Source organism: Neoarius graeffei, chromosome 25 (genome assembly GCF_027579695.1).
Source record: "Neoarius graeffei isolate fNeoGra1 chromosome 25, fNeoGra1.pri, whole genome shotgun sequence".
In the NCBI taxonomy this organism is placed as follows: domain Eukaryota; kingdom Metazoa; phylum Chordata; class Actinopteri; order Siluriformes; family Ariidae; genus Neoarius; species Neoarius graeffei.
In genome coordinates this window covers 32,355,412-32,380,004 of record NC_083593.1, presented here as the reverse complement: position 1 = coordinate 32,380,004, position 24,593 = coordinate 32,355,412, and the positions used below count along the sequence as shown (strand labels likewise).

Genomic DNA, 24,593 nt, shown 5'->3' with positions numbered 1-24,593 from the left:
GACTCAAATTTTTCTTTAGCAATTTCGCTGAGCAAGAAATGCTAAAAGAACAATTTTCTTTTTAGCAAAGTAATTTTTTAGCAAGATATGTTATACTTCTAAAAGGTTTCTTGCACTGACAGAATATTGAAAAATGAATTGTTATTGTAGTTTGTTGGTGTTTCAATAGTGTTTGCAAGCTTGTTTCCTGCCTTTGTCTTTCCATGTTCTTGATTTATGTTCATAGCATGCTTATTTATTCTTGAATCCTCTTATTTTGATCATTTCATCAACTGTATATATGTAATGAAATTGTGTGTTTAACTTAACCCGCTTAATCTGGTTTACGGAGTCCATATTTTTCATTATAAATTATATCTAACATCTGGTGTGATGAGGGCGGCACGGTGGTGTAGTGGTTAGCGCTGTCGCCTCACAGCAAGAAGGTCCTGGGTTCGAGCCCCGGGGCCGGCGAGGGCCTTTCTGTGTGGAGTTTGCATGTTCTCCCCGTGTCCGCGTGGGTTTCCTCCGGGTGCTCCGGTTTCCCCCACAGTCCAAAGACATGCAGGTTAGGTTAACTGGTGACTCTAAATTGACCGTAGGCGTGAATGTGAGTGTGAATGGTTGTCTGTGTTTATGTGTCAGCCCTGTGATGACCTGGCGACTTGTCCAGGGTGTACCCCGCCTTTCGCCCGTAGTCAGCTGGGATAGGCTCCAGCTTGCCTGCGACCCTGTAGAAGGATAAAGCGGCTAGAGATAATGAGATGAGAATGAGATCTGGTGTGATGTGCTTTGCATTCTTTGCTATCTATGCACCTTTTAGCCCTTAGTCACCCTCTATAGTATGCTGACTGGCCTGTGTGGGTATGTATGTGTGTGTATAATTGGGATCTCTGTGTGTGTGTGTGTGTGTGTGTGTGTGTGTGTTTAGGGGGAGGGGGGTGTCTTTATGGGTAGGATGAAGGGAGCTCAGGGAGTTAAAATCAATGGTTGTTTCTTATAAACTAATCTCATAACCCAAATATAACTATATTCACCATTAATTTCTCAAATGAAACTTGCAGTCAAAACTTTGAACCATGTGCGTCAAAACGCTCTGAAAACAAGGTACACTTGGTCGATATATCCTGGTTCATCTGTGAGTTCTTCCAAAGTTCTGTCAGGGTTGATATGTAGAAAATACGTCTTTAGAATGGTTATATCGTGTTTTTATCCCTAACTGAGAAAGCTAACAGAATATTCTAATATGTTCTCACTTTTTAGATAAGTTTGTGTCATATGTAAAGTCGGATAATTTATTTTAAACAAACCTCGCTATAATCTTGTTCACTAATGAGCGAGAATTGGCGACATTATCAGCGCAACTCGGAAATTGATCATTTTATATGTAAGGTCCGATGCTATTGGAAGACGTAATTTGCGGTCAACCAATAAGAAGCTTCGAAACTCAGGGGGGTTGGTTATAAATCAGAACAAACATAGAAGATGGACACGAAAGGCAGGGCCTGAATTTCATTTTTCAGAATGGGGGGGAATTCCCCCCCCCTCAGTCAGTGCGTTTACATGCACATAGAGAAGATCGAATTTCTGCCGTAGCTCGACTGAAATTGAAGTTCTAAATGCCATGGATACACCTTAGCTCGGCTGAAATCGAACCGAACTTGATTTCTCGTAATCAAGCTACAAGACCTAGATTATGCGATTTTAGCCAAGCTACTTAGTGCATGTAAACCCTATCGAGCTACTTACTTCAGCACTGCCCCTTCCGGAAGTGACGAGTGACGAGACCACAAGCGGGAAACGCAACAGCCTCGGTCGGCATGACAATGAATCATGACAACGGCATGAATCTTTTCTTTTTGTGGCATTGTTTGCACTGTTAAAATTTAGCTCACTTACTGTATCACCAAATACATCTGTACAGCTGTTGCACAGCTGTGAATTGTGTACATAAACAAGTCATTGTATTTGTGTGTGTGTGTGTATATATATATATATATATATATATATATATATATATATATATATATAATTTTTTTTTTTTTGTATATATATATATATATATATATATATATATATATATATATATATATATATATATATATATATATATGTGTGTGTGTGTCCAACATCTGAAGAATGTCAATAAAAAAGCAATTGAACTTTGTGTGTGTATTAAGACAAGTTAAATTGTAAGCAAAAAATGGACTTTAGAAAAATATACAATTGTGCAAAATAAGTTGTCTTACAAAACAGTGGTCTGCGCAGGACAGTTTGTAGCCATACAGTCTGTTAGAGCAAGCCTAATAGCTTGAGCACGGAACTTGTGAACATGGAACTGCCAGTGTTGCCAGATTGGGCGGTTTTAAGTGCATTTTGGCAGATTTGAACAGGTTTTGGCCTGGAAAACGTCAGCAGTATTTGGCAACACTGCTGATAACTGTTTATACTCTTGAATAGCTCTTCTTCATGACGACAACCGGAAGTGTACCAACACGATGGGGCGTGTAGCGCCACCTGTGGCTCGGGTGCACAAATGTACTTCACACAATAGCTCGATTTCCTTGTGTGCATGTAGGATTGGATTTCTCTGGCACCCCTGCTGGGACCCTTAGCTCGATTACCGACAGTAGCTCGATTTGGATGTGCATGTAAACGCACTGAGTGACTCAAATGGGGGGGGATTTACACAGTTTGTGGGGAACGCAATTGTGGGCTTAAATAGCTTAGGTCTTACCTTCTGCCACTACTCAGATTGAAAATCTCTACAGTATGTAACCTTTTGTCACCATTTGAGGTATCCTTTTTAGTAGACTTTTCATTTTGATATCTCCAAATTTGGATAGCATTGTCAGACAAAGGATGGATAAATGCAAGTATTATTCCCACCAGCCGTCTAAGATATGGACTGTTCAGTTTCGGGTGGAGGGTAGAAAACCACCACAAAGTGAAAGAGATCCTTTACAGCATGACATTGCTGACTGACTGTTATGCCATCAAACACCAATAGCCTTTTTCTAGCAGTGCAAGTAAGGCTCTAGGAAGAGTTTGGAAGGTTGTGTGCCTTTTAGTTAAGCTAAGTTTACAACCTCCTTAGTGTTGCTTTACACAGCTGCTTCTTCCTCGTCTTCATGCACTATTCTTTAAGTGTCACTGCTTCGTTTAATTATAAAAAAAGAAAAAAAAATCAGTCTGTTCTTAATAGCACTCAATGAATTTATTGACAAGTCTAAATTAAAATCTAACAAACCAGTCTGCTGACTTTTCAGGATTCTCTTAACTATGTTTGTGTTATTTGTCTCTTCTTTTAGTGACCATCTCTTTAATCAGTGACCTTTGCTTTTTCCTTTTATAACATTTTTATATCATCTTTATCAACTTTTATATCATTTTTCTATTCTCATGTCTGATCTGATCATCCCTGTCCTCTGTTTAATGTCTACAATTAAAATAAGAAAACACTATCAAACTGTTCTTAACACTGAATGAATTTACAAACTTTGTTTCAGTCCACATATAGAATGTTAACATGACAACAGTCTTTGTTGACTTTTCAGAATTCTCTTATACAGTGGGGCAAAAAAGTATTTAGTCAGTCACCAATTGTGCAAGTTCTCCCACTTAAAAAGATGAGAGGCCTGTAATTTATCATAGGTATACCTCAACTATGAGAGACAAAATGAGAAAAATCCAGAAAATCACTGTCTGATTTTTAAATAAATTTATTTGCAAACTATGGTGGAAAATAAGTGTTTGGTCAATAACAAAAGTTCATCTCAATACTTTGTTATATACCCTTTGTTGGCAATGACGGAGGTCAAACGTTTTCTGTAAGTCTTCACAAGGTTTTCACACACTGTTGCTGGTATTTTGGCCCATTCCTCCATGCAGATCTCCTCTAGAGCAGTGATGTTTTGGGGCTGTCGCTGGGCAACACGGACTTTCAACTCCCTCCAAAGATTTTCTATGGGGTTGAGATCTGGAAACTGGCTAGGCCACTCCAGGACCTTGAAATGCTTCTTACGAAGCCACTCCTTCGTTGCCCGGGTGGTGTGTTTGGGATCAATGTCATGCTGAAAGACCCAGCCACGTTTCATCTTCAATGCCCTTGCTGATGGAAGGAGGTTTTCACTCAAAATCTCACGATACATGGCCCCATTCATTCTTTCCTTTGCATGGATCAGTCGTCCTGGTCCCTTTGCAGAAAAACAGCCCCAAAGCATGATGTTTCCACCCCCATGCTTCACAGTAGGTATGGTGTTCTTTGGATGCAACTCAGCATTCTTTCTCCTCCAAACACGACAAGTTGAGTTTTTACCAAAAAGTTCTATTTTGGTTTCATCGTACCATATGACATTCTCCCAATCCTCTTCTGGATCATCCAAATGCTCTCTAGCAAACTTCAGACGGGCCTGGACATGTACTGGCTTAAGCAGGGGGACACGTCTGGCACTGCAGGATTTGTGTCCCTGGCGGCGTAGTGTGTTACTGATGGTAGCCTTTGTTACTTTGGTCCCAGCTCTCTGCAGGTCATTCACTAGGTCCCCCCGTGTGGTTCTGGGATTTTTGCTCACCGTTCTTGTGATCATTTTGACCCCACAGGATGAGATCTTGCGTGGAGCCCCAGATCAAGGGAGATTATCAGTGGTCTTGTATGTCTTCCATTTTCTAATAATTGCTCCCACAGTTGATTTCTTCACACCAAGCTGCTTACCTATTGCAGATTCAGTCTTCCCAGCCTGGTGCAGGTCTACAATTTTGTTTCTGGTGTCCTTTGACAGCTCTTTGGTCTTGGCCATAGTGGAGTTTGGAGTGTGACTGTCTGAGGTTGTGGACAGGTGTCTTTTATACTGATAACGAGTTCAAACAGGTGCCATTAATACAGGTAACGAGTGGAGGACAGAGGAGCCTCTTACAGAAGTTGTTACAGGTCTGTGAGAGCCAGAAATCTTGCTTGTTTGTAGGTGACCAAATACTTATTTTACCGAGGAATTTACCAATTAATTCATTAAAAATCCTACAATGTGATTTCCTGGATTCTTTCCCCCCATTCTGTCTCTCATAGTTGAAGTGTACCTATGATGAAAATTACAGGCCTCTCTCATCTTTTTAAGTGGGAGAACTTACACAATTGGTGGCTGACTAAATATTTTTTTGCCCCACTGTACCATATAGCCCTGTCTCCTGTGTCATATGCCATCTTTAATTTAAAAAAAAATCATTGTTCTCAACACTGAACAATTCATCTTTGCTGAGTGCAGGATTCTTGTACATATGTAGTCTTTCCTACTCTTTCTCCTAGTGGTCATCCCTTTTGTCAGCATCAGTGTCCTTTGCTTTTCCTTGAAAATTTTTTCTTATAGCCATGCTCTGATCTAATCCCCTTTGCAATGTCGACGTTAATGTTAGCTGTCTCGTCCTGTGTATTCTCAGCAGTATTCTCAACGGTATCAATCACACTGCTATTACCACCATCGGATTCAGGAGTTTTCCTCTTAGCAGGGGAAACTTCTGCCACTGTACTTGTACGTTTTAGCCAGCAGTCCATGTATTTTACAGCGAAAGTCCGAGAGGAAGAGTGCGCACGCTGTATCTGTGTGAACTGTCTGTGTCTGCTGTTTTTTTTCTGAGTAGGCTACGGGGGGTCAGTCAGTAAAAGGAGGGTCAAATTCAAGTAACCTTGAGAACAGAAGGTAGTCACGCATTTACACTGATCCATTATTAGATTAACGTTGTCAGGCAATGCAGTAATGTGTGCGGGAATCTCTCGCATTAGAATCGTTAAAGGTGCGGGAATTAAAAAAAAAAAAAAAAAAAAAAAAAAAAAAAAAAGCGCGATACCCGCAATCCCGCACCCAAATTCAGGCCCTGAAAGGTACTGTTTATCTTGAGAAATCGCAATTGTTTGATGGATTTTGCTTAAACTTTAAATGACTTTCGCATTTTATGCGAATACAGATGATTTTCTTTTCGCAAATTGGAATAAGACTTCGCAATTTGCGGACATGCGAGCGGCTAGCATGAGCCCAGAAGTCCGTAAGGATTGGACTGTCGAGGACTGAAGTAAGGTCATCTTCTATGAGGAGTCGAATTTTCAGCTTTTCCCATCACCTGGTCGTCTAATGGTTAGACGGAGACCTGGAGAGGCCTACAAAGCCAATGTCTCGCACCCACTGTGAAATTTTGTGAAGGATCGGTGGTGATCTGGGGGTGCTTCAGCAAATCTGGAATGGGGCAGATTTTTGTTTGTGAAGGACAACATGAATCAAACCATGTACAAGGTTATCCTGGAAGAAAACCTGCTTCCTTTTGCTCCGACAATGTTCCTGAACTCTGAGGATTGGGGTTTCCAGCAGGACAATGCTCCATGCCACACAGCCAGGTCAATCAAGGTGTGGATAGACGACCACAAGGTCAAGACCCCGTCATGGCCAACCCAATCTCCAGACCTGAACCCCACTGAAAACCTCTGGAATGTGATCAGGATGAAGACGGATGGTCACAAGCCATCAAACAAAGCTGAGCTGATTGAGTTTTTGCACCAGGAGTGGCATAAAGTCACCCAAGAGCAACGTGAAACACTGGTGGAGAGCATGCCAGGACACATGAAAGCTGTGAAAATGTCAGGGTTATTCCACCAAATGTTGATTTCTGAACTCATCCCAAGTTCAAACATTAGTATTGTGTTTAAAACTGAATAGGATCTTGATTTCTGTGCATTATTCACGGTCTGAAAACACTTCATCTTTTGTTATTCTGACCAGTTGTCATTTTCTGCAATCAAATGCTCCAAGTGGCAATATTTTTATGTGGAATTTGGGAGAAATCTTGTCAGTAGTTTATGGAATAAAACAAACTTTAAATGTTGCTCAAACACATACCTATAAATATTAAAACCAGAGAAATGGGTCATTTTGCAGTGGTCTTAATTTTTTCCAGAGCTGTATATTCTACCAGAGTATCCAAATGGAACAGTTTATAGCGTTAAAGTGGCACATTTTTTCCAAAGTATATAAGCTTTGTGAAAACACAGAACAGAATTTTTCACAAAGTCAGAGCTTTTAGAAGTTCTATAATGGTGATTAACTTGGAAGTATCCAATTTATCAGATGTGTGACTAATAATAACAGGCAGATTGGAATTTTTAACACCACATCTGGCTGTGCGTTTGTAAGTAGCAGCAACAGTAACTTGAAGGGAAAACAAGGACTGATTGCTGAAACTAACTACAGTCCTTAGCAGGACATTACATATCGGATTAGTTGAATATTTGGAGTTCGTTTTTCATTTCATAGGTTGTTTTTTTTTTGTACAGTTATGCTATTGCAAATATGATCTTTTGTTCATATGGATATGGACCTTAGATGTTGAGGTCTGTTCGCACTAATGACATTTACATCAAAAAAAAAAAAACCTGAACGATTACAAATAGAGTTAGACTTTGTCCAACATTTACCCTGATCACGAATTATTTCCCTCACGCCATGGAAGAAGCCTCTGTACCGTGGACGAGGAGAGCACTGGTCATGGATTAACTTCACCTGGGACAGCACCAAATCCCTTGAATTAGGGCAAGTTCTTCCTTTTCATTTTATTCTAATGTCTATTTCCTCATAAAAACGTGTCCCATAATGCATTACATTGTGCAATTCTTTAATGAAGAGACATTATCATCTAACCAATCACAGTATGAAATAATTCTTGGAATAACAAAGTGGTGTTGCAAAGCATGTGGTAAGAAATAGATTATAACTTGTGTTCAAATTAAACAGAATGTGTTCCTTCCTCAAACCTTCAGGGTTTCCATTGGACAGACTACCAGCACTGCTTCAGCGATACCGGCTCCCAGGCCACACAGCAAGCTGCCAGTGTTATCAAGGCGACCAGTTTCATCCCTCATTGGGTTGCTCAGGACCTCAAATGTGCCAAACCTGTAATCAAATAAGCAGATGGAAGCAGGTTAAAAGAAAGGACAACGTAAGGGGATTTAGGAGGCATTTCACACTGCTTCTCTTACCGAATCGCAGACTTTGGGATGGAGCCGTAGAGTAGTGAGCTCAGGCCTCTGTACAGCCCTCTCAAACCATGATACTGAACGGTCAGCTTCACACAGTCCCCTAAGCACACATTTTATAATCCTCAAATTCAAGGTTTGAATGACTAAATTAGTACAGCCATCAATACCCCAGTCAATTATTGAACTGCTGGATTTTAGTACCGAAATGTTCACTGTGCATTTAGCTCAGTCTAGTCCCAAGCATTCATTATTAAAAGCAGAATGCTGAGAGAGGGAGAGAGAGTCACCTATCCCTCGATAACGAGGTGGATTTGCCCGCTCATCAAGCTGCAGCTGAGTCTTCACATACTCTGTCGGGAAGGTGATGCAGATCTCAATACCTCCTGCAATGCCACCTATGGACAAAGAAAATTGAGACTTTTTATTTTTTTTTTTTAAACTTACTCTCTGTAGAAGATGGCAGATTGTCACAAACAACAAACCGGAAAATATATTTACTAGTGCTGTCAAGCGATTAAAATATTTAATCACGATTAATGTCGCGACTGTCATAGTTAACTCGCGATTAATCGCAATTTAATCGCACATTTTTGTCACATGAAAAACCATTGTAATTCTCTTATCAGCATAAAAAAGTGAATGGGCTTGCTCACTAGGGCTGTGCCGATAGACGATGCCATCGTCCATCGACGATGGTGGTCATCCATCACGATGGAGAGTCACCATCGTGATACCACGCCCCCTCCTGTCATAAACATGCATATACGGTATCATCTGGGCCTATTTAACCTAAAAAGTTAGTTTTTTGTTAGTTTAGTTAGTTAGTTTTGTTTTATATATATATATATATATATATATATATATATCTCTCATTATAAAGTAATATCCTATTACCGCTTGTTCACGTAGGCTATGGTGCAGGGACGTGCTAGTGAACATAACGTGGTTACACAAATACAGTATGCTACTAATAATAAATTTCGACTTCATTTTTTAGCCTACACTATACTTTTAATGTAAAATTTGTCATGTTGTTCAAACAAATAGCCACTATTAATGACTTCAGTCAGGAAATATTTCACCTTATCAAACGGCAGTGAAGCGCAGACTTCGGCAGAAGTCAAATAACTTTAATCTGGTAAATAGGCCTACTTTCAGACACAAAATGGTCCACTCTAAGCCATAATGTCAAACCAAATGGAAGAATGAAGGTGATTCTGATAAATGTAAAGACAGTAAAAAAAAAAAAAAAAAAAAATATTAAATCATGATTTTAAAAGCTGGTGCAATAATTCAAACACTAATAAATTGGAAAAATTAGCGCGTTCAAGTGCGCACTAAAGGCCGAAACGCATCTTCAATTGATATGGTGTAAATAAACAATGAGTAATAGCTTAAGTGTAGTTTCTTCTCATAGTTTGAATACTAGTCTTTCATTGTTAGAGCAGATTAATATCTTGCCGTGATCAGTGAGTGCTCGGGGAGGTTCATTTCCACCTGCGCTTTGCGCAGCTAATTTCTCCGAAGCCAGCTGTGCACAAACGCAGTGTTGACTGCTCGGCAAACTCCAAACGCTCGGTCTGTACTGGCCCTCTGTTGCGCAAGCGAGTTGGTTATGGCCAGGTTCAAATTGTGCCCAAAACAACTTAACCTCGGCCATTTCAATTGCCTGATGGCTGCGACAATATTCGCCCCGTTGTTATGCAGGCAATCTTTTTCTCCTCTATTTTCCATTCGGCAAGTGTCTCGCGCAATGCGTCTTCTAAATTGTCCGCTGAATGTGTCTCTGGCATGAAACTCGTCTGCAGGCATTTGGACTGCATTGCCCACTCTCGGTCCACATAATGTACGGTAGCTGACATGTAGGGCATCATGTTGCAGCTGGACCACATATCCGTTGTCAAGGCCAAATATTCCACATCACCTAGCGCTTTTTTTCCCTTTACGTGCCAAAGCCTCGGATGAGTATCTAATACTTTTAATAATAATAATAATAATAATATATTTAATAACGTGGTATTAAAATCCCCCCCGCCCACGATATCATCGTCCATCATGATGTTTGCACTGTAAACATCGTCGATGCCAATTAAGGGGACATCGCACAGCCCTATTGCTCACCGTTCGAACTATGGGGGTACTCGGGGGATCCGAGATCCCCTGAAACAGACATGAGATCCCTTGAAAACATGATTTGGGAAATGTTGGGGGGTCTCTAAAATATTGGCAAAATGATGTTTATTGACATAGCAATCGTGTGTAACGGGAAGCATTTGCATATCCGAAGTGAGCGTGCGATGGAGAGCCGCGCTCCGAGACAAGCGCAAGCACCCCCCCCCCAAGGGAAAAAAAGGGACCCCCCCGAAAATATCGGCATAGTTCAAACACTGGTTGTACCAATTTTTTTTTTTTTTATTGCAGAGCATAACACGTCTTGTCACAGCCACTGCAAAGTTAGGCTGGAGCCGCCGATGGGAAAACGAAACCTAAGCCGAGCACCGTGGCTCTTCGGGGGAGGGCAGAGGACTCTGGCTATGCGTGGCGTGGCATTACAGTCTAGCTGCTATCGTTTTTCTAAGCAAAGTCTCTGTTCCAAGTTCCTGGCAGTTTCAAAAGCTTATGAAAAACCTACATCATGTCACAGAGCGTTAATCTCGCGATAAAAAAAAATTATCGCCGTTAAAATCAAGTTAACGCGTTAATAACGCGACATTTTTGACAGCACTAATATTTACACATTACTTATAATGGAATTGTAATGGTTCGGAAACATATCCTTTCCCTTCTTTTCTTTGTAGAACGGGGGTCTCAAACATTTGTGATCGCCCCCGTAGCAAGTGTACTTTGAGCCCCCCTGAAAAAAAAGATAGATCAGCTATTACTTTAGTATTGGGCTGTTTTTTATTGTTGTGTATTATTACAATGTTAGACAACACAGTCTGAGACTGAAAATGTTAAATTTTGCCCTATATTCTTTTCAAAATTTCTGGATCCAGACCGTTCCAGATCACCTCCAAAATTTTAAGCTCTTCATTGGGCCAAGACACACATCTAATAAAATTTTCATGAAAATCCGTCTGTACATTTTTTTTCTGCAAAGTTGCTAACAAACCAACAAACTCTACTGGTGTACCAGAGGTAGTGTTAATGAATGTCTCAGTGTGACATGAGCTTGCTTTGTTTGGCAGAGTTCTCAAATTCTCGGCTCAATTTTAGTTAAACACAGCCTCAGGTCATCCTCAATCTGTGCACGATTGCGGTACTTTGTTTTGAGCGCGGTCAGTTTTGAAAAGCCTGCCTCACACAAGTATGCTGACACGAAAGGTAGGAGAATTTTTAAAGGCAGCGTCACAGAGCTAGGGGTCCTCCTGCATCAGTGTTACCCAAAAGGATGTAAGAGAACAGGTGCTACAAAGGTGCTTCAGCCTGCGGTCACTCTTCAGCTCAATAAGCTGCTCTTGCATTTGCAGTGACAAATCGTTTGCGGTGCAAATAAACGGGTCCCGAACCCATGAAAATGACCAGTAGTTCTCCTTGAAATAAGAAACTAACTGCTGCTTAAGCGCAGACAGGTGTTTCATGCTGTCACTGGCAAGCACCTACACACAAACGGCACATTGCAGACGTAGTTCCAGTGTGCCAGTAACAGAAAAAACGTATTATAAATAACTTGTCATACTTGCAGAGGTTTTTTTTGGGAACTGGTGCATCAGTGGGACCAGCTCTTTTTTCACGAATTAGAAATTTGTCCATATTGTTTATTAACCCAATAAAAGATCGTTATGCTGTAAGTGTGAACGTAGCAAAGGGACTTGCTCAGCTAAGAATGCTAGCACCTTACCACCAGACTTTGCGCCGCTAAAATGAGCAATCTACAAACTGTGCTTAATGTAATTAAGTTAAAATATAAGTCAACTGATACGGTGTTGGACCTTATTTTTTTTAATCGAAGAAAAAAGGTGGAGGAAAGGGAGAAAAAAGTAGGAGAAAGATTAAAGAAAGGAGAAAGAGGAGGTTGACAAGTAGGCAAAGGAGAAAGTTAGTTGACAACTAGGAAAGAGAGATGGTAAGATCGGATTTAAATGGAGTTTTAAAGCGAGAAAAGAGGGCTAAAATAGTCTTTAAAAAGACTTTTAAATTATTACTGCAATAGCAGTGCTGGAAGGCTAGCTATATATGCAAGGATATAGCCTTTAAAAAGGCTGTTGGTAAAAGCTAATTGGAAAGCTAATGCCGCTTTTCCACTACCAATGCGGCTGAGTTGGGCTGAGTCGAGCTGAGTGGGGCTGTTGGAGTTGCATTTCGACTACAACCGTGCTGAACCGTGCTGGCTGGAAGTGGGTGGACACTAGGGCTGCTCGATATTGGAAAAAATCAATATCATGATTTTTTCAGTAAATATCGATATCGCGATTTTTAAAACGATATTTATACACCTTTTTTTAAAGCCCTGATCATCAACACCTGAGGCACCGGGCCACATTTTTATAGTACAGGCCTCATAGGCTACCTGTCAACCCTTCCCGTTGTACCCTGAAACGCCTTTTACTTAAACTATTTACTGTGCAAGCGCGTACTTTGCATAGGTCTATAGCCTGCATAAGGCTCACGTTCTCCTCACTCAACATTTCCGATCACAGAGGATGGAGCCAGCGCTGGTATTACCAGTGATTACTGCGTAACGTCCACACTGGCTCGTAGCCGGCAAAGGATAAAATCTCTCTCTCTCACACACACACACTACAACGTAAGCTTGTGTGTTGTTAAGACACCAACATTAAACACGCACAATATAGAGACAAGTCCTTAAGAATTAACATACATGAAAATAGGCTTCTCTTCCTTCATCTTCCAAATGTGGACTCCGCTATCTTTTTGGCATGTCAGCACTGAAATACCATTTGCAGAGATATTTCACTCGCCATTAAGAAAAGTAAAAGCAACACATGATTAGGGCTACATGATTAGCAGGGGGACACCGTTTTAAGCGCACAGAATTTTAAAAACAATGTAATTACATCTGAGTCCGTCTACATCGCGCAATAAACCCGTCCTTAGCAGAACCTACTTCAAAGCATGATGCTAGCTGCAGATGCACAAGTCAAAATCAAATGAACCCAAGTAAACATGCCGCGGCGGGCAACATTAATAACCAAATTGCCTTACCTTAAAACGCTGCCTTGACCACAGGACGACTCGCAATTATTCCACTTAAATCCACACGGTTTAACACATCTAACACAGCTAGCAAGCTGGATATGTGCTAATATTGTTGTGCTTGTTTTCTTCCGTAGATGCCATTTTTACATTACCCAGTCCCACATCCAAAAATATGACGCAAATATATGTTAATTGTATAACTATTAGCAAGCAAATCAAACAACATATTAAGAAATCAATATATCAAATCACCCGACACGTATGAAAACAGAAGAACTGATTTTTTACTGTTGCGGAGATATCGCGGGAGTAGAATGGATGACGTATGCAAGGCTACGGTGTGCCTTAGGGGACAGAAGGGTTCGTTTTACCTTACTGTCACATCAATGTTACTGTTGTTTTATTGCCATTGTAGAAATATTGTGCACGTCCCTTTCAACAAATGACAAAAAATAGTTTATCAATATTATGAATTTTGATATCGTTTGACACCAATATCGATATCGTGATAAAAATACGACATATTGCACAGCTCTAGTGGACACATTGGGTGGAGTTAGTGAAAGTGGGTGGACGTCACGTGATGTCGTTAGGCGGCGCAAACAGTGACATCAGTGATCTTTTAAGCGGTAGTCTCACGACCCGGAGAGTAAACAATAAACATGGAGGACATGGAGTCGTTAGTGTTGCTGGTCTTGGTTCTGTGGCTTGTTGTCACCGACAACGCCAACAGATACTGGCAAGAGCGTATAGATGAGGCGAGGCGCATAAGGCTTCAGAAATTCTTGTAATTCATAATTATTATTCTTCCGGGTTTACGGTGTTTACAGATCCCAGCGTGCTCGCGGGGCGTGTGTGGGCATGTGAGGACACTCCTCCTCACCAATCAGTGCACAGGGGAGTGTCTCCTCACGCCCCTAGCCCCACTCGGCTCGGTTTGGCTCGCTTCAGCCCCACTCCAAAACCGTGCGAGTTTTGGGGGCTGAGCAGGGCTGAAGCGAGCCCAGTCGCGCCGCTCTGAGGTAGTCGAAACGCGAGCCGTGTCGGGCTGAAGTGAGCTGAAAAAGGGTAGTGGAAAAGGGCCATATTAGTAGTCTATACAGTACCTTGAAAAAGTATTCATACCCCTTGAACTTTCACATTTTTCCACCTTACAGCCATGAACTTAAATTTTTTATCGAGATTTCATGTGATAGACCAACACAGTAGCACATAATTGTGAAGTGAAACGAAAATGATAAATGGTCTTCAAAATTTTAAACAAATAAAAATCTGAAAAAAAATGTGGTGTGCATTAGTATTCAGCCCCCCTGTACTCTGATACCTCTAAATACAATCCAGTGCAATCGATTGCCTTCAGAAGTCATCTAATTCAGGGGTTCCCAAACTTTTCCATGCCAAGGCCCCCCAAACAGCATTAGCTTCTAGCCAGGGACCCCCTTTGCAAACCCACAGACAACGCTACAAAATATGTAAAGAAACATCAACTTTTAGAATGTTTTCTCTTACTTTTATTCAATAATTGTTACATTTGTTTAGCATAAGAATATTATTACTAACATGTTTTCAACACAAATATTTTCACACTGAACAATAAACTTTTCAACAAACCGTTGATAAGAACAGCACAAAAGAAATCAAACCACTCAATTGTGTGTGTGTGTGTGTGTGTGTGTGTGTGTGTGTGTGTGTGTGTGTGTGTGTGTTTTAGGCTTGGCATGGTTATGGGAAAAAAACCGAACCGTACGATACACCTGTTGCGGTGCAATACGCGTATAAACCGCGGTACCCCTATTTAAGACGTTCGCCAAAAAAAAAAAAAAGCCGAATGCCCGTATGAAGCCACGTGGTTCTCTTTCGCGCGAACAGGGGTGATAGCGTTCCGGCGCCGCGCCGGATTTCCGGCGTACCGCGGCGCCGGAAAAAATAAAAAATAAAAAAAATCTAGTTCGCCCATTATCCTGTGTCATTCTGAGATGCACAGATAGACAGTAAAGGGAATTCGGAATTCCCTTTACTGTCTATCTGCGCATCTCAGAATGACACAGGATAATGGGCGAACTAGATTTTTTTTTTTTTCCGGCGCCGCGGTACGCCGGAACGCTATCACCCCTGCGCGAAAGAATTGAAGTGACAGCGGAGTGTGGATGGCAAGTGCAAAAATGGCAAGTGGGAGTGGAGAAGGCAGGTCGTCGTACATAGATGATGCCCCCGCGGCATTCAAATCAGGTGTGTGGGAACATTTTGGTTTTCCCATTACATGCGATGACGCCGGCAAAAAATCAATTGACAAAAACGTCACAATATGCAAGCTTTGTAAAGTACGAATGCCGTACACTCGTGGGAATACTTCAAATATGTCTGCACATCTAAAGAGACATCACACGAGTGTATCAGAGGAGGTGAGGAGAGAGCCTGCCAAAACGCAAACTCAGTTTGTGCATGATTATTTCATTGTAACTATAATTTTAACCTCTCTTAAATGCTGTATCCTAAACTATGTTTACTTAAGGTAAATAGTAGGCTATATGCCCAAATACAGAGTACTTAAGATTTAAAAAAAAAAAAAAAAAAAAATGCAATACGTACCGAACCGCAGACCTCAAACCGCAATACGTACCGAACCGCGACTTTTGTGAACCGTGCCACCCCTAGTGTGTGTGTGTGTGTCTGGGAGTGACAGACGGTTTACACTAGTGGGAGGGATGGGCTTGGTGGCTCCTACATAGTTTGTCAACCCTGGGCTTAATCTCCGTCAGTGCCATACACATGTCAATGTCCACATGTAGACGTGCTCCATGTTTGGTTTTGAGTACCTTTAAAAGTTGAAAAGCCAGACTCACAAGTAGGTTGCTGCAAAAGGGAGAAGGCGTTTCAATGCCCCGTCAGCCAAGCTGGGATAGTCCTTTCTTACATGTAGCCAGTAGTTAGACAGGGGAAGAGCCTCAAAGTCCATTTTTAAAATCCCCTGAGTTTGTCATCTCAAATCAGCTCCTCCTGTGACTTTAAGTCCAGACTAGAACCGACACCGGGGGCAAAAGGGTTCCTAACCCAGTTTAAATGTGTGTTTTCAAGGTCAGGGAAATAGTCTTTGAAATATCCTTGGAGGTGCTCCAGGTGGGACTGGATCAATGGAGAGACGGAGCCCAAATCACCACATGACAGCAGCTCCTGGTGAAGTAGTGGGAGCATTTCTGTAACTCCCTCCTGGAGCTTGTTTGACCACAGCATGTTCTTTTTGGAAAAAGCACGCACTTTGTCTTGCACCTGGAGCATGTACGTGTCACATCCTTGCATGCTTTGATTCAGTACATTTAGATGCTGGAAAATGTCTGACATCGATGCAAGTTTGCGGATCCAGGTTGCATCGGTGAACCGATCTGCTAGCTGATGCTTTTCAGATGAGAGGAACTCTGCAACCTCCCTCTGCAGCTCATACACACGGTTCAAAACTGCGCCCCGTGACAGCCAGCGCACGTTCGAGTGAAGCAGCAGCCCCTCAAAATGAGCACCCATCTCATTACAAAATAGGGTAAACAGTCTGTGTTTCATGGGACGGGCTTTAATTAAATTCACTACTTGTATAACCTCCTGTAGTACCTGATTCAGGGCGGCACGGTGGTGTAGTGGTTAGCGCTGTCGCCTCACAGCAAGAAGGTCCACGTTCGAGCCCCGTGGCCGGCGAGGGCCTTTCTGTGTGGAGTTTGCATGTTGTCCCCGTGTCCGCGTGGGTTTCCTCCGGGTGCTCCGGTTTCCCCCACAGTCCAAAGACATGCAGGTTAGGTTAACTGGTGACTCTAAATTGACCGTAGGTGTGAATGTGAGTGTGAATGGTTGTCTGTGTCTATGTGTCAGCCCTGTGATGACCTGGCGACTTGTCCAGGGTGTACCCTGCCTTTCGCCCGTAGTCAGCTGGGATAGGCTCCAGCTTGCCTGCGACCCTGTAGAAGGATAAAGCGGCTAGAGATAATGAGATGAGATGAGTACCTGATTCAACTCGTTATCCATCCTTTTTGCGACCAGTGCCTCATGATGGAGCATGCAGTGTGTGGCCACTACATGCGGGGCCTTCTGCTTAATGAGCGCGGTCACGCCACCGATCTTCCCGGTCATTGCCGCGGCTCCGTCCGAACACCCCCACACACAACGGGTCCAGTCCCGTTAGACTCGATGTAATCGTCCAAAACTTGAAAAATGTCTTTCCCAGTAGTTCTTCTTTCAAATGCTTTACAAAATAGTATTTCCTCCACAAATCTTTCCTGTGAAATAAATCTGATGTACACAAGCAGTTGGGCCTCATTGGATAAATCTGTGCTCTCATCCAGCTGAAGTGCGAAGTATTCGCTGGCGCTCACCTGCTCCAGCAGCTGAACAGATACATCTTGAGCCATGCCACCAATCCGTCGGCTCACGGTGTTATCAGAGAGTGGGACAGCATCGATTTTTTTTTGGCAGCATCCTCACCAAGCAATTCTCGGACAATGTCTTTGGTGGCTGGTAAAATCAAATCTTCTCCAATTGAGTGAGGTTTTTTAGCACGAGCAGTGTGGTACGAGGCTAAAAATGATGCCTTCAGGGCCCGCTCGGGGACAGTAGCTTGCTGGGTGAATGCAGCAGATTGCCTGACCAAATGCTCTTCTTTGCATCTGAAGAAATCTACTGGGTTTTTTTCGGCATCTGTCGGATGTTTTTGTACCAAGTGACGCTGAAGTTTCGAAGGTTTTAAGCACTCGTTTGACAGGGTCTCCAGACAGAGGACGCATTTCAGGCAATCATGGCCATTTTTCTGTATGGCTGTAAAGCCATACTTAATGTATGCTGCCTCATACAGTATTTTCGGATTTTAGTTGGCCAGGACTTAGTTTTTTTCGCAGCAGTGTCCTCCACAGCAGGGCTGTTGGTTTGTTCCTTCAGTCTCTTCTTCAAAAACCTGTCCATTTTGCGCTAGCAATACGCTAGTTTGAGGAGCAAAGCAGCTTGATAAATGGCGCAAACCTCAACGTCACAGGCAATCGGAGAGATGAGCATGGCAAACAACGTTTCGATATGTATTATTAATAATTATTTGATAATGATTAAAAAATTACAATATTTAATAATTATTTTAAAAATATATTTTTTCGCAATTTTTTGTTATCGTCCCTCCAACTTTCTGAGGGCCCCCCAGGGGGCCGCGGCCCCCACTTTGAAAACCACTGAACTAATTAGTTAAGAGAGAGTCCTACTGTTTGTAATTTACTCTCAGCATAAATACACTTGTTCTGTGAAGGCCTCAGTGGTTTGTTAGAGAACACTGAAGAACAAACAGCATCATGAAGACCAAAGAACTCACCAGACAGGTCAGGGATAAAGTTCTGGAGAAGTTTAAAGCAGGGTTAGGTTATAAAAAAATATCCCAAGCTCTGAACATCTCAAGAAGCACTGTTCAATCCATCATTCAAAAATGGAAAAAGTATGGCACAACTGCAAACCTACCAAGACATGGCCGTCCACCTAAACTGACAGAGTGAGCAAGGAGAGCACTGGTCAGAGAAGCAGCCAAGAGGCCCATGATCACTCTGGAGGAGCTGCAGAAATCCACAGCTCAGGTGGGAGAATCTGTGCACAGGACAACTATAAGTCATACATAGGGCTGTGCTCATCTGCCATCAGTTGCTCACGATATCGTACCATATATATCGAGTTAAATGATGTCTAATATATTGTAAGCAGAGGGCGTGAATACGTTTGGCACCAAAATTATTCAATCAATGAGTCTCGAGACGAGGCCATGGAGACATGGGGGACGTAATTAGCGGCTTGCAGCGTCTGTAGCAGAGCGCATTGAAGCAGAGCGCCTAATTTCTAGTGCGCATGCCCTGAGTAACTGGAAGCGCCATTTGTAAATAAAAACGTTTTTGGTTGGAACAGGTTGCAGGCATGAATTTCTGTCGATTTCTGGCATGAAACATGCTTTAAATCAAGTGAAAATTGATGACAACCTGCTACAAAACTGGGAGAAATGCATGAAATGTCATATATGGGATTTTCGATTTTCAAGTGAGTAAACGACATCGTATCGTACCCCCGAAAATCGTGCATGATCGAGTATCACGAGCTGTGAGCACAGCCCTAGTCGTACACTCCACAAATCTGGCCTTTTTGGAAGAGTGGCAAGAAGAAAGCCATTGTTGAAAGACAGGCACAAGAAGCCATGTAGGGGACACAGCAAACATGTGGAAGAAGGGGCTTTGGTCAGATGAGACCAAAGTTGAACTTTTTGGCCTAAATGCAAAGCGCTATGTGTGGCGGAAAACTAACACTGCTCATCACCCTGCACACACGATCCCCACTGTGAAACATGGTGGTGGCAGCATCATGCTATGGGGATGCTTTTCTTCAGCAGGGACAGGGAAGCTGGTCAGAGTTGATGGGAAGATGGATGGAGCTAAATACAGGGCAATCCTGGAAAAAAACCTGTTGGAGGCTGCAAAAGACTTGAGACTGGGAAGGAGATTCACCTTCCAGCAAGACAATGACCCTAAACATACAGCCAGGGCTACAATGGAATGGTTTAGATCAAAGAATATTCATGTGTTAGAATGGCCCAGTCAAAGTCCAGACCTAAGGTGGGGTTTACATTAGACCGTATCAGCGGATCATCAGATTAACGTTTTTAAAACGATTAGCGTGCACACAGCAACACCAATACACGGATACGCTCGGCTCCGCAGGCATCCTGCGCTCCAAATCACTCCGCCCTGAACAGCGAGTGCCCTCTGGAGGGTGCGCACTCCGGCCCTGCGCAGCTCACAGAGCACGCGAGCAGTGATTCGGGACTGAGCTGCTGTGTGTGTGATCCCAGTGCATATCACTTACCACTTGCAAGTGGAAGGATGGCAAGCCTAAAGACAATCATAACTACACAATGGGCAGTATTTGCATCAGTATTTGCAGTATTTTCATACTTTTATACTCCTTAATGAAAGGTGATACAAGGCGGAAGTCTGCGCCGTTTTTCAGCAGTCGCGTCACATGACCAACGCCAGCGAATCAGGAAGGTGGATGTCACAGTGACGTTGTCCAATGACGACGCCAGCTAGAGCTCAGCACAGCGTATCCGCGTATCTCAATGTTTACACAGCACCGGACCAGACACGATCTGGATTGAATACGTGGACCCTGGTGGATTCCCGTTTTCAGGCGTTTTAATGTAAATGGACAGTGCATCCGCGAAGAAAACGAGACAGATACGGTCTAATGTAAACTTGGCCTAAATCCCATTGAGCATCTGTGACAAGAATTGCTCTTCACAGACGCTCTCCATCCAATCTGGCTGAGCTTGAGCTATTTTGCAAAGAAGAATGGGCAAAAATTTCAGTGTCTAGATGTGCAAAGCTGGTAGAGACATACAGTACCACAAAAGACTTGCAGCTGTAATTGCAGCAAAAAGTGGCTCTACAAAGTATTGACGCAGGGGGGCTGAATACTAATGCACAACACATTTTTCAGATTTTTATTTGTTTAAAATTTTGAAAGCCATTTATCATTTCCGTTTCACTTCACAATTATGTGCTACTCTGTGTTGGTCTATCACATAAAATCTCAATAAAAAAAAAAAACTTAAGTTCATGGTTGTAAGGTGGAAAAATGTGAAAAAGTTCAAGGGGTGTGAATACTTTTGCAAGGCACTGTATGAAAGCTGCAATGGTACGAGCTCGACTCGATTGCACAGTGATGTGTTTCTGATGTCTGTGATCTCTTATGTACTTGAGGTGTGTCTATGAAATCTCAGCAAGGAACTTTTAAATAATAACTCCCCGTTTTCATTGGCTGGACTGAAGACGAAGACATTCGTTATTTGTTGGTGCAACTGTAAACCAGCCCCTTGCATTTGCCACTGAGCGGTCAGTGACCACACACACACACACCCCCCACCGAGTGTCCCCCCCAGTTTGAGAACCACTGTCGTAGAAGATAAGGTCATTCTTGTCTTTGGTAATACCCAGATAATGTGGTACAGAAGTTGAAAAACATTCGGGTGAAGATTGTAGAGGCCAGGTTAAGTATTACTATACATCCTCTTGCTTGCGGATCTGACTTTTGATGGACTGCCTCCTCTACGCACAGTCGCAGTTGTGCCATATTCTTTCATTCAATAATGTTTCTTTGCAAGATTTTCAAAGTGTAATTTTTTGATCTAATCAAATCCTGATGGCCATTTTTTCCACAGCTTTGTCCTGGACTTGTTTCGATAACTCCTTGGTCTTCCTGATGCTGTTTGTTATGTATAGGTATGGCTGGCCTTCCACTATATGAAAATTGAGATCACGTGACTACTTGTACACAGGCGACTCCATTCATTTCTAAAGGCAAATGGTTGCACTGGCACTAAATTAGGAGGTGAATACTTAGACAATCATGATTTTTACATTTGTAAATAACTTTGCAGACCATTTTAAATCCCCCTTTAATATTTTTCTGTCGAGTTGTGATATAAAAATGTTATTTACCAGCTCAGAGGGCCGTATCGTGAAATACCGTGACTGAGGTCTTGAAAGTACTGAGCGAGGTCCTCTGGGCCGAGGTCAGTATTCAGGCCGAGGTCACGGTATTTCACGATACGGACCGACCTTAAGCTGGTAAATAATATATTTTTTTTTTCTTTACCAAATTCTAACAGAAAACGAGAGCGCCCGAAAAGGAAAACCAAGCCGCCATTTTGAATCCTCATTCACGGCTGTAATGCAAATTGCTTCCTCCTCGGTATACAAGTGCACTTCCATGGCAGGAAAACAATTACATTTTGCCGCCTATGTAGTCCCCTATTTATACAAATAGGAGTCATTCAGGATTCAGACATGTTTTTGCTCGACCAAAGTTATACAGTATTCTGACGTTTATATTGCATAAATAGCGCCATTTGGTGAAACTTTGAAGAAGAGATTGTACTGGTTTAAAGTTTTTACCGAACGTAATATTATGTATTACGATAACATGGTCCAAAAATGGGCCTCATTAACTAAGGCTACGTTTACATTACGTCGAATCAGCGGATCATCAGATTAATGTTCTTAAAACGATTCGCGTTTACACTAAAACCGTTAGCCGTGCACACAGCAACGCCAATACGCTCGGCTCCGCAGGCATCCTGCGCTCCAAATCACTCCGCCCTGAACAGCGAGTGCCCTCTGGAGGGTGCGCACTCCGGCCCTGCGCAGCTCGCACAGCGCGCGAGTGAAGTGCACAAGCCACGATTCGGGACTGAGCCGCTGTGTGTGTGATCCCAGCGCATATCACTTACTACTTGCAAGTGGAAGGATGGCAAGCCTAAAGACAATCATAACTACACAATGGGCAGTATTTGCAGTATTTTCATACTTTTATACTCTTTAATGAAAGGTGATACAAGGCGGAAGTCCGCGCCGTTTTTCAGCAGTCGCGTCACATGACCAACGCCAGCGAATCAGGAAGGTGGATGTCACAGTGACGTTGTCCAATGACGACGCCAGCTAGAGCTCAGCACAGCGTATCCGCGTATTCTGAATGTTTACACAGCACCGGAGCTGACACGATCTGGATTGAATACGTGAACCCTGGCGGATTCCCGTTTCCAGGCGGTTTAATGTAAACAGACAGTGCATCCGCGAAGAAAACGAGACAGATACGGTCTAATGTAAACGTAGCCTGAGGCCAAGTTTACATTAGACCGTATCTGTCTCGTTTTCTTCGCGGATGCACTGTCCGTTTACATTAAAACGCCGGGAAACAGGAATCCGCCAGGGTTCACGTATTCAATCCAGATCGTGTCAGCTCCGGTGCTGTGTAAACATTCAGAATACGCGGATACGCTGTGCTGAGCTCTAGCTGGCGTCGTCATTGGACAACGTCACTGTGACATCCACCTTCCTGATTCGCTGGCGTTGGTCATGTGACGCGACTGCTGAAAAACGGCGCGGACTTCCGCCTTGTATCACCTTTCATTAAAGAGTATAAAAGTATGAAAATACTGATGCAAATACTGATGTAAATACTGCCCATTGTGTAGTTATGATTGTCTTTAGGCTTGCCATCCTTCCACTTGCAAGTGGTAAGTGACGCGCATGCCCGACATGCACTGAGAGCACACACACAGCGGCTCAGTCCCGAATCACTGCTCGTGCGCTCCACTCGCGCGCTGTGTGAGCTGCGCAGGGCCGGAGTGCGCACCCTCCAGAGGGCACTCGCTGTTCAGGGCGGAGTGATTTGGAGCGCAGGATGCCTGCGGAGCCGAGCGTATCCGTGTATTGGCGTTGCTGTGTGCACGCGAATCGTTTTGAAAACGTTAATCTGATGATCCGCTGATACGGTCTAATGTAAACCCCACCTGAGGAGATCAAACTGTTAGCAAGTTAGAGGTTTTTAGCTTTCTCCTGAAATGTTTTCTTTTATTTCTTCTTCCTCAGGGTAGTAAAACTCGCTTTCGCCGTGAACACTGTCGTTATCGCTATCCATGATGTAAAATCAATGCTATTTTTGAATCCTCATTCACGGCTGTAATGCAAATTGCTTCATCCTCGGTATACAAGTGCACTTCCATGGCAGGAAAAAAAAACATTTTGCCGCCTATGTAGTCCCCTATTTATAGAAATAGGAGTCATTCAGGATTCAGCCACGCTTTTGCTCGGTGTTAGCAAATTACAGGTTTTAACTTTCTCCTGAAATGTTTTCTTTTATCCGTATGGTGAAATACCGTGACCGAGGTCTTGAAAGTGCTATTTCACCATACGGACCGACCTTAAGCTGGTAAATAATATTTATTTTTTTCTTTACCAAATTCGAACAGAAAACGAGAGCGCCCGAAAGGGAAAACCGAGCCGAGCCGCCATTTTGAATCCTCATTCACGGCTGTAATGCAAATTGCTTCCTCCTCAGTATACAAGTGCACTTCCATGGCAGGAAAAAAAACTACATTTTGCGGCCTATGTAGTCCCCTATTTAAACAAAATTGAATCATTTAGGATTCAGCCATGTTTTTGCTCGGTGCTAGCAAATTAGGTTTTTAGCTTTCTCCTGAAATTTTTTATTTTATTTCTTCTTCCTCAGGGTAGTAAAACTCGCTTTCGCTGTGAACACTGTCCATGATGTAAAATTAAATGTTATTCTCCTGAGAAATGCGAAAATAAAACGTTGACAAAATAATGTTGTGAACGGGCGAGTCGCCAGAGGTCCGTAAGATACGGTCCCGCTCGCCAGCCAATCACAGCGCAGGATTTGGACCGCGAAAAAGATAATCCCAGTTAATTCCATTGCCAGTTTGTAACAGGACAAAATGTGAGAAAGTTCAAGGGGGTAAACACTTCTGAACACACTGTATGATTTATTAACTCCAAATAAAACACATGAATAAATTTTTATTGTAGGGTTTCCTCAGCAGGTGATATAACAGCTGACAGTAAACATGTTGGCACAACGCTGA

At 42.7% G+C, this 24,593-nt stretch overlaps 1 protein-coding gene across 1 annotated transcript in view; it reads right to left on the bottom strand.

Annotated features, from left to right (window-relative positions):
- The window catches only part of slc25a1a (solute carrier family 25 member 1a), a 30,696-nt gene that overhangs the window by 5,543 nt on the left and 560 nt on the right, over positions 1–24,593 (bottom strand). The window contains exons 2-5 of the mRNA XM_060909477.1: positions 8,284–8,391; positions 7,997–8,096; positions 7,772–7,910; positions 7,436–7,520 (exon numbers count right to left, since the gene is read on the bottom strand). Coding sequence (XP_060765460.1) covers positions 7,436–7,520; positions 7,772–7,910; positions 7,997–8,096; positions 8,284–8,391 — 432 coding nt within the window. The remainder of the gene's footprint in view (positions 1–7,435; positions 7,521–7,771; positions 7,911–7,996; positions 8,097–8,283; positions 8,392–24,593) is intronic.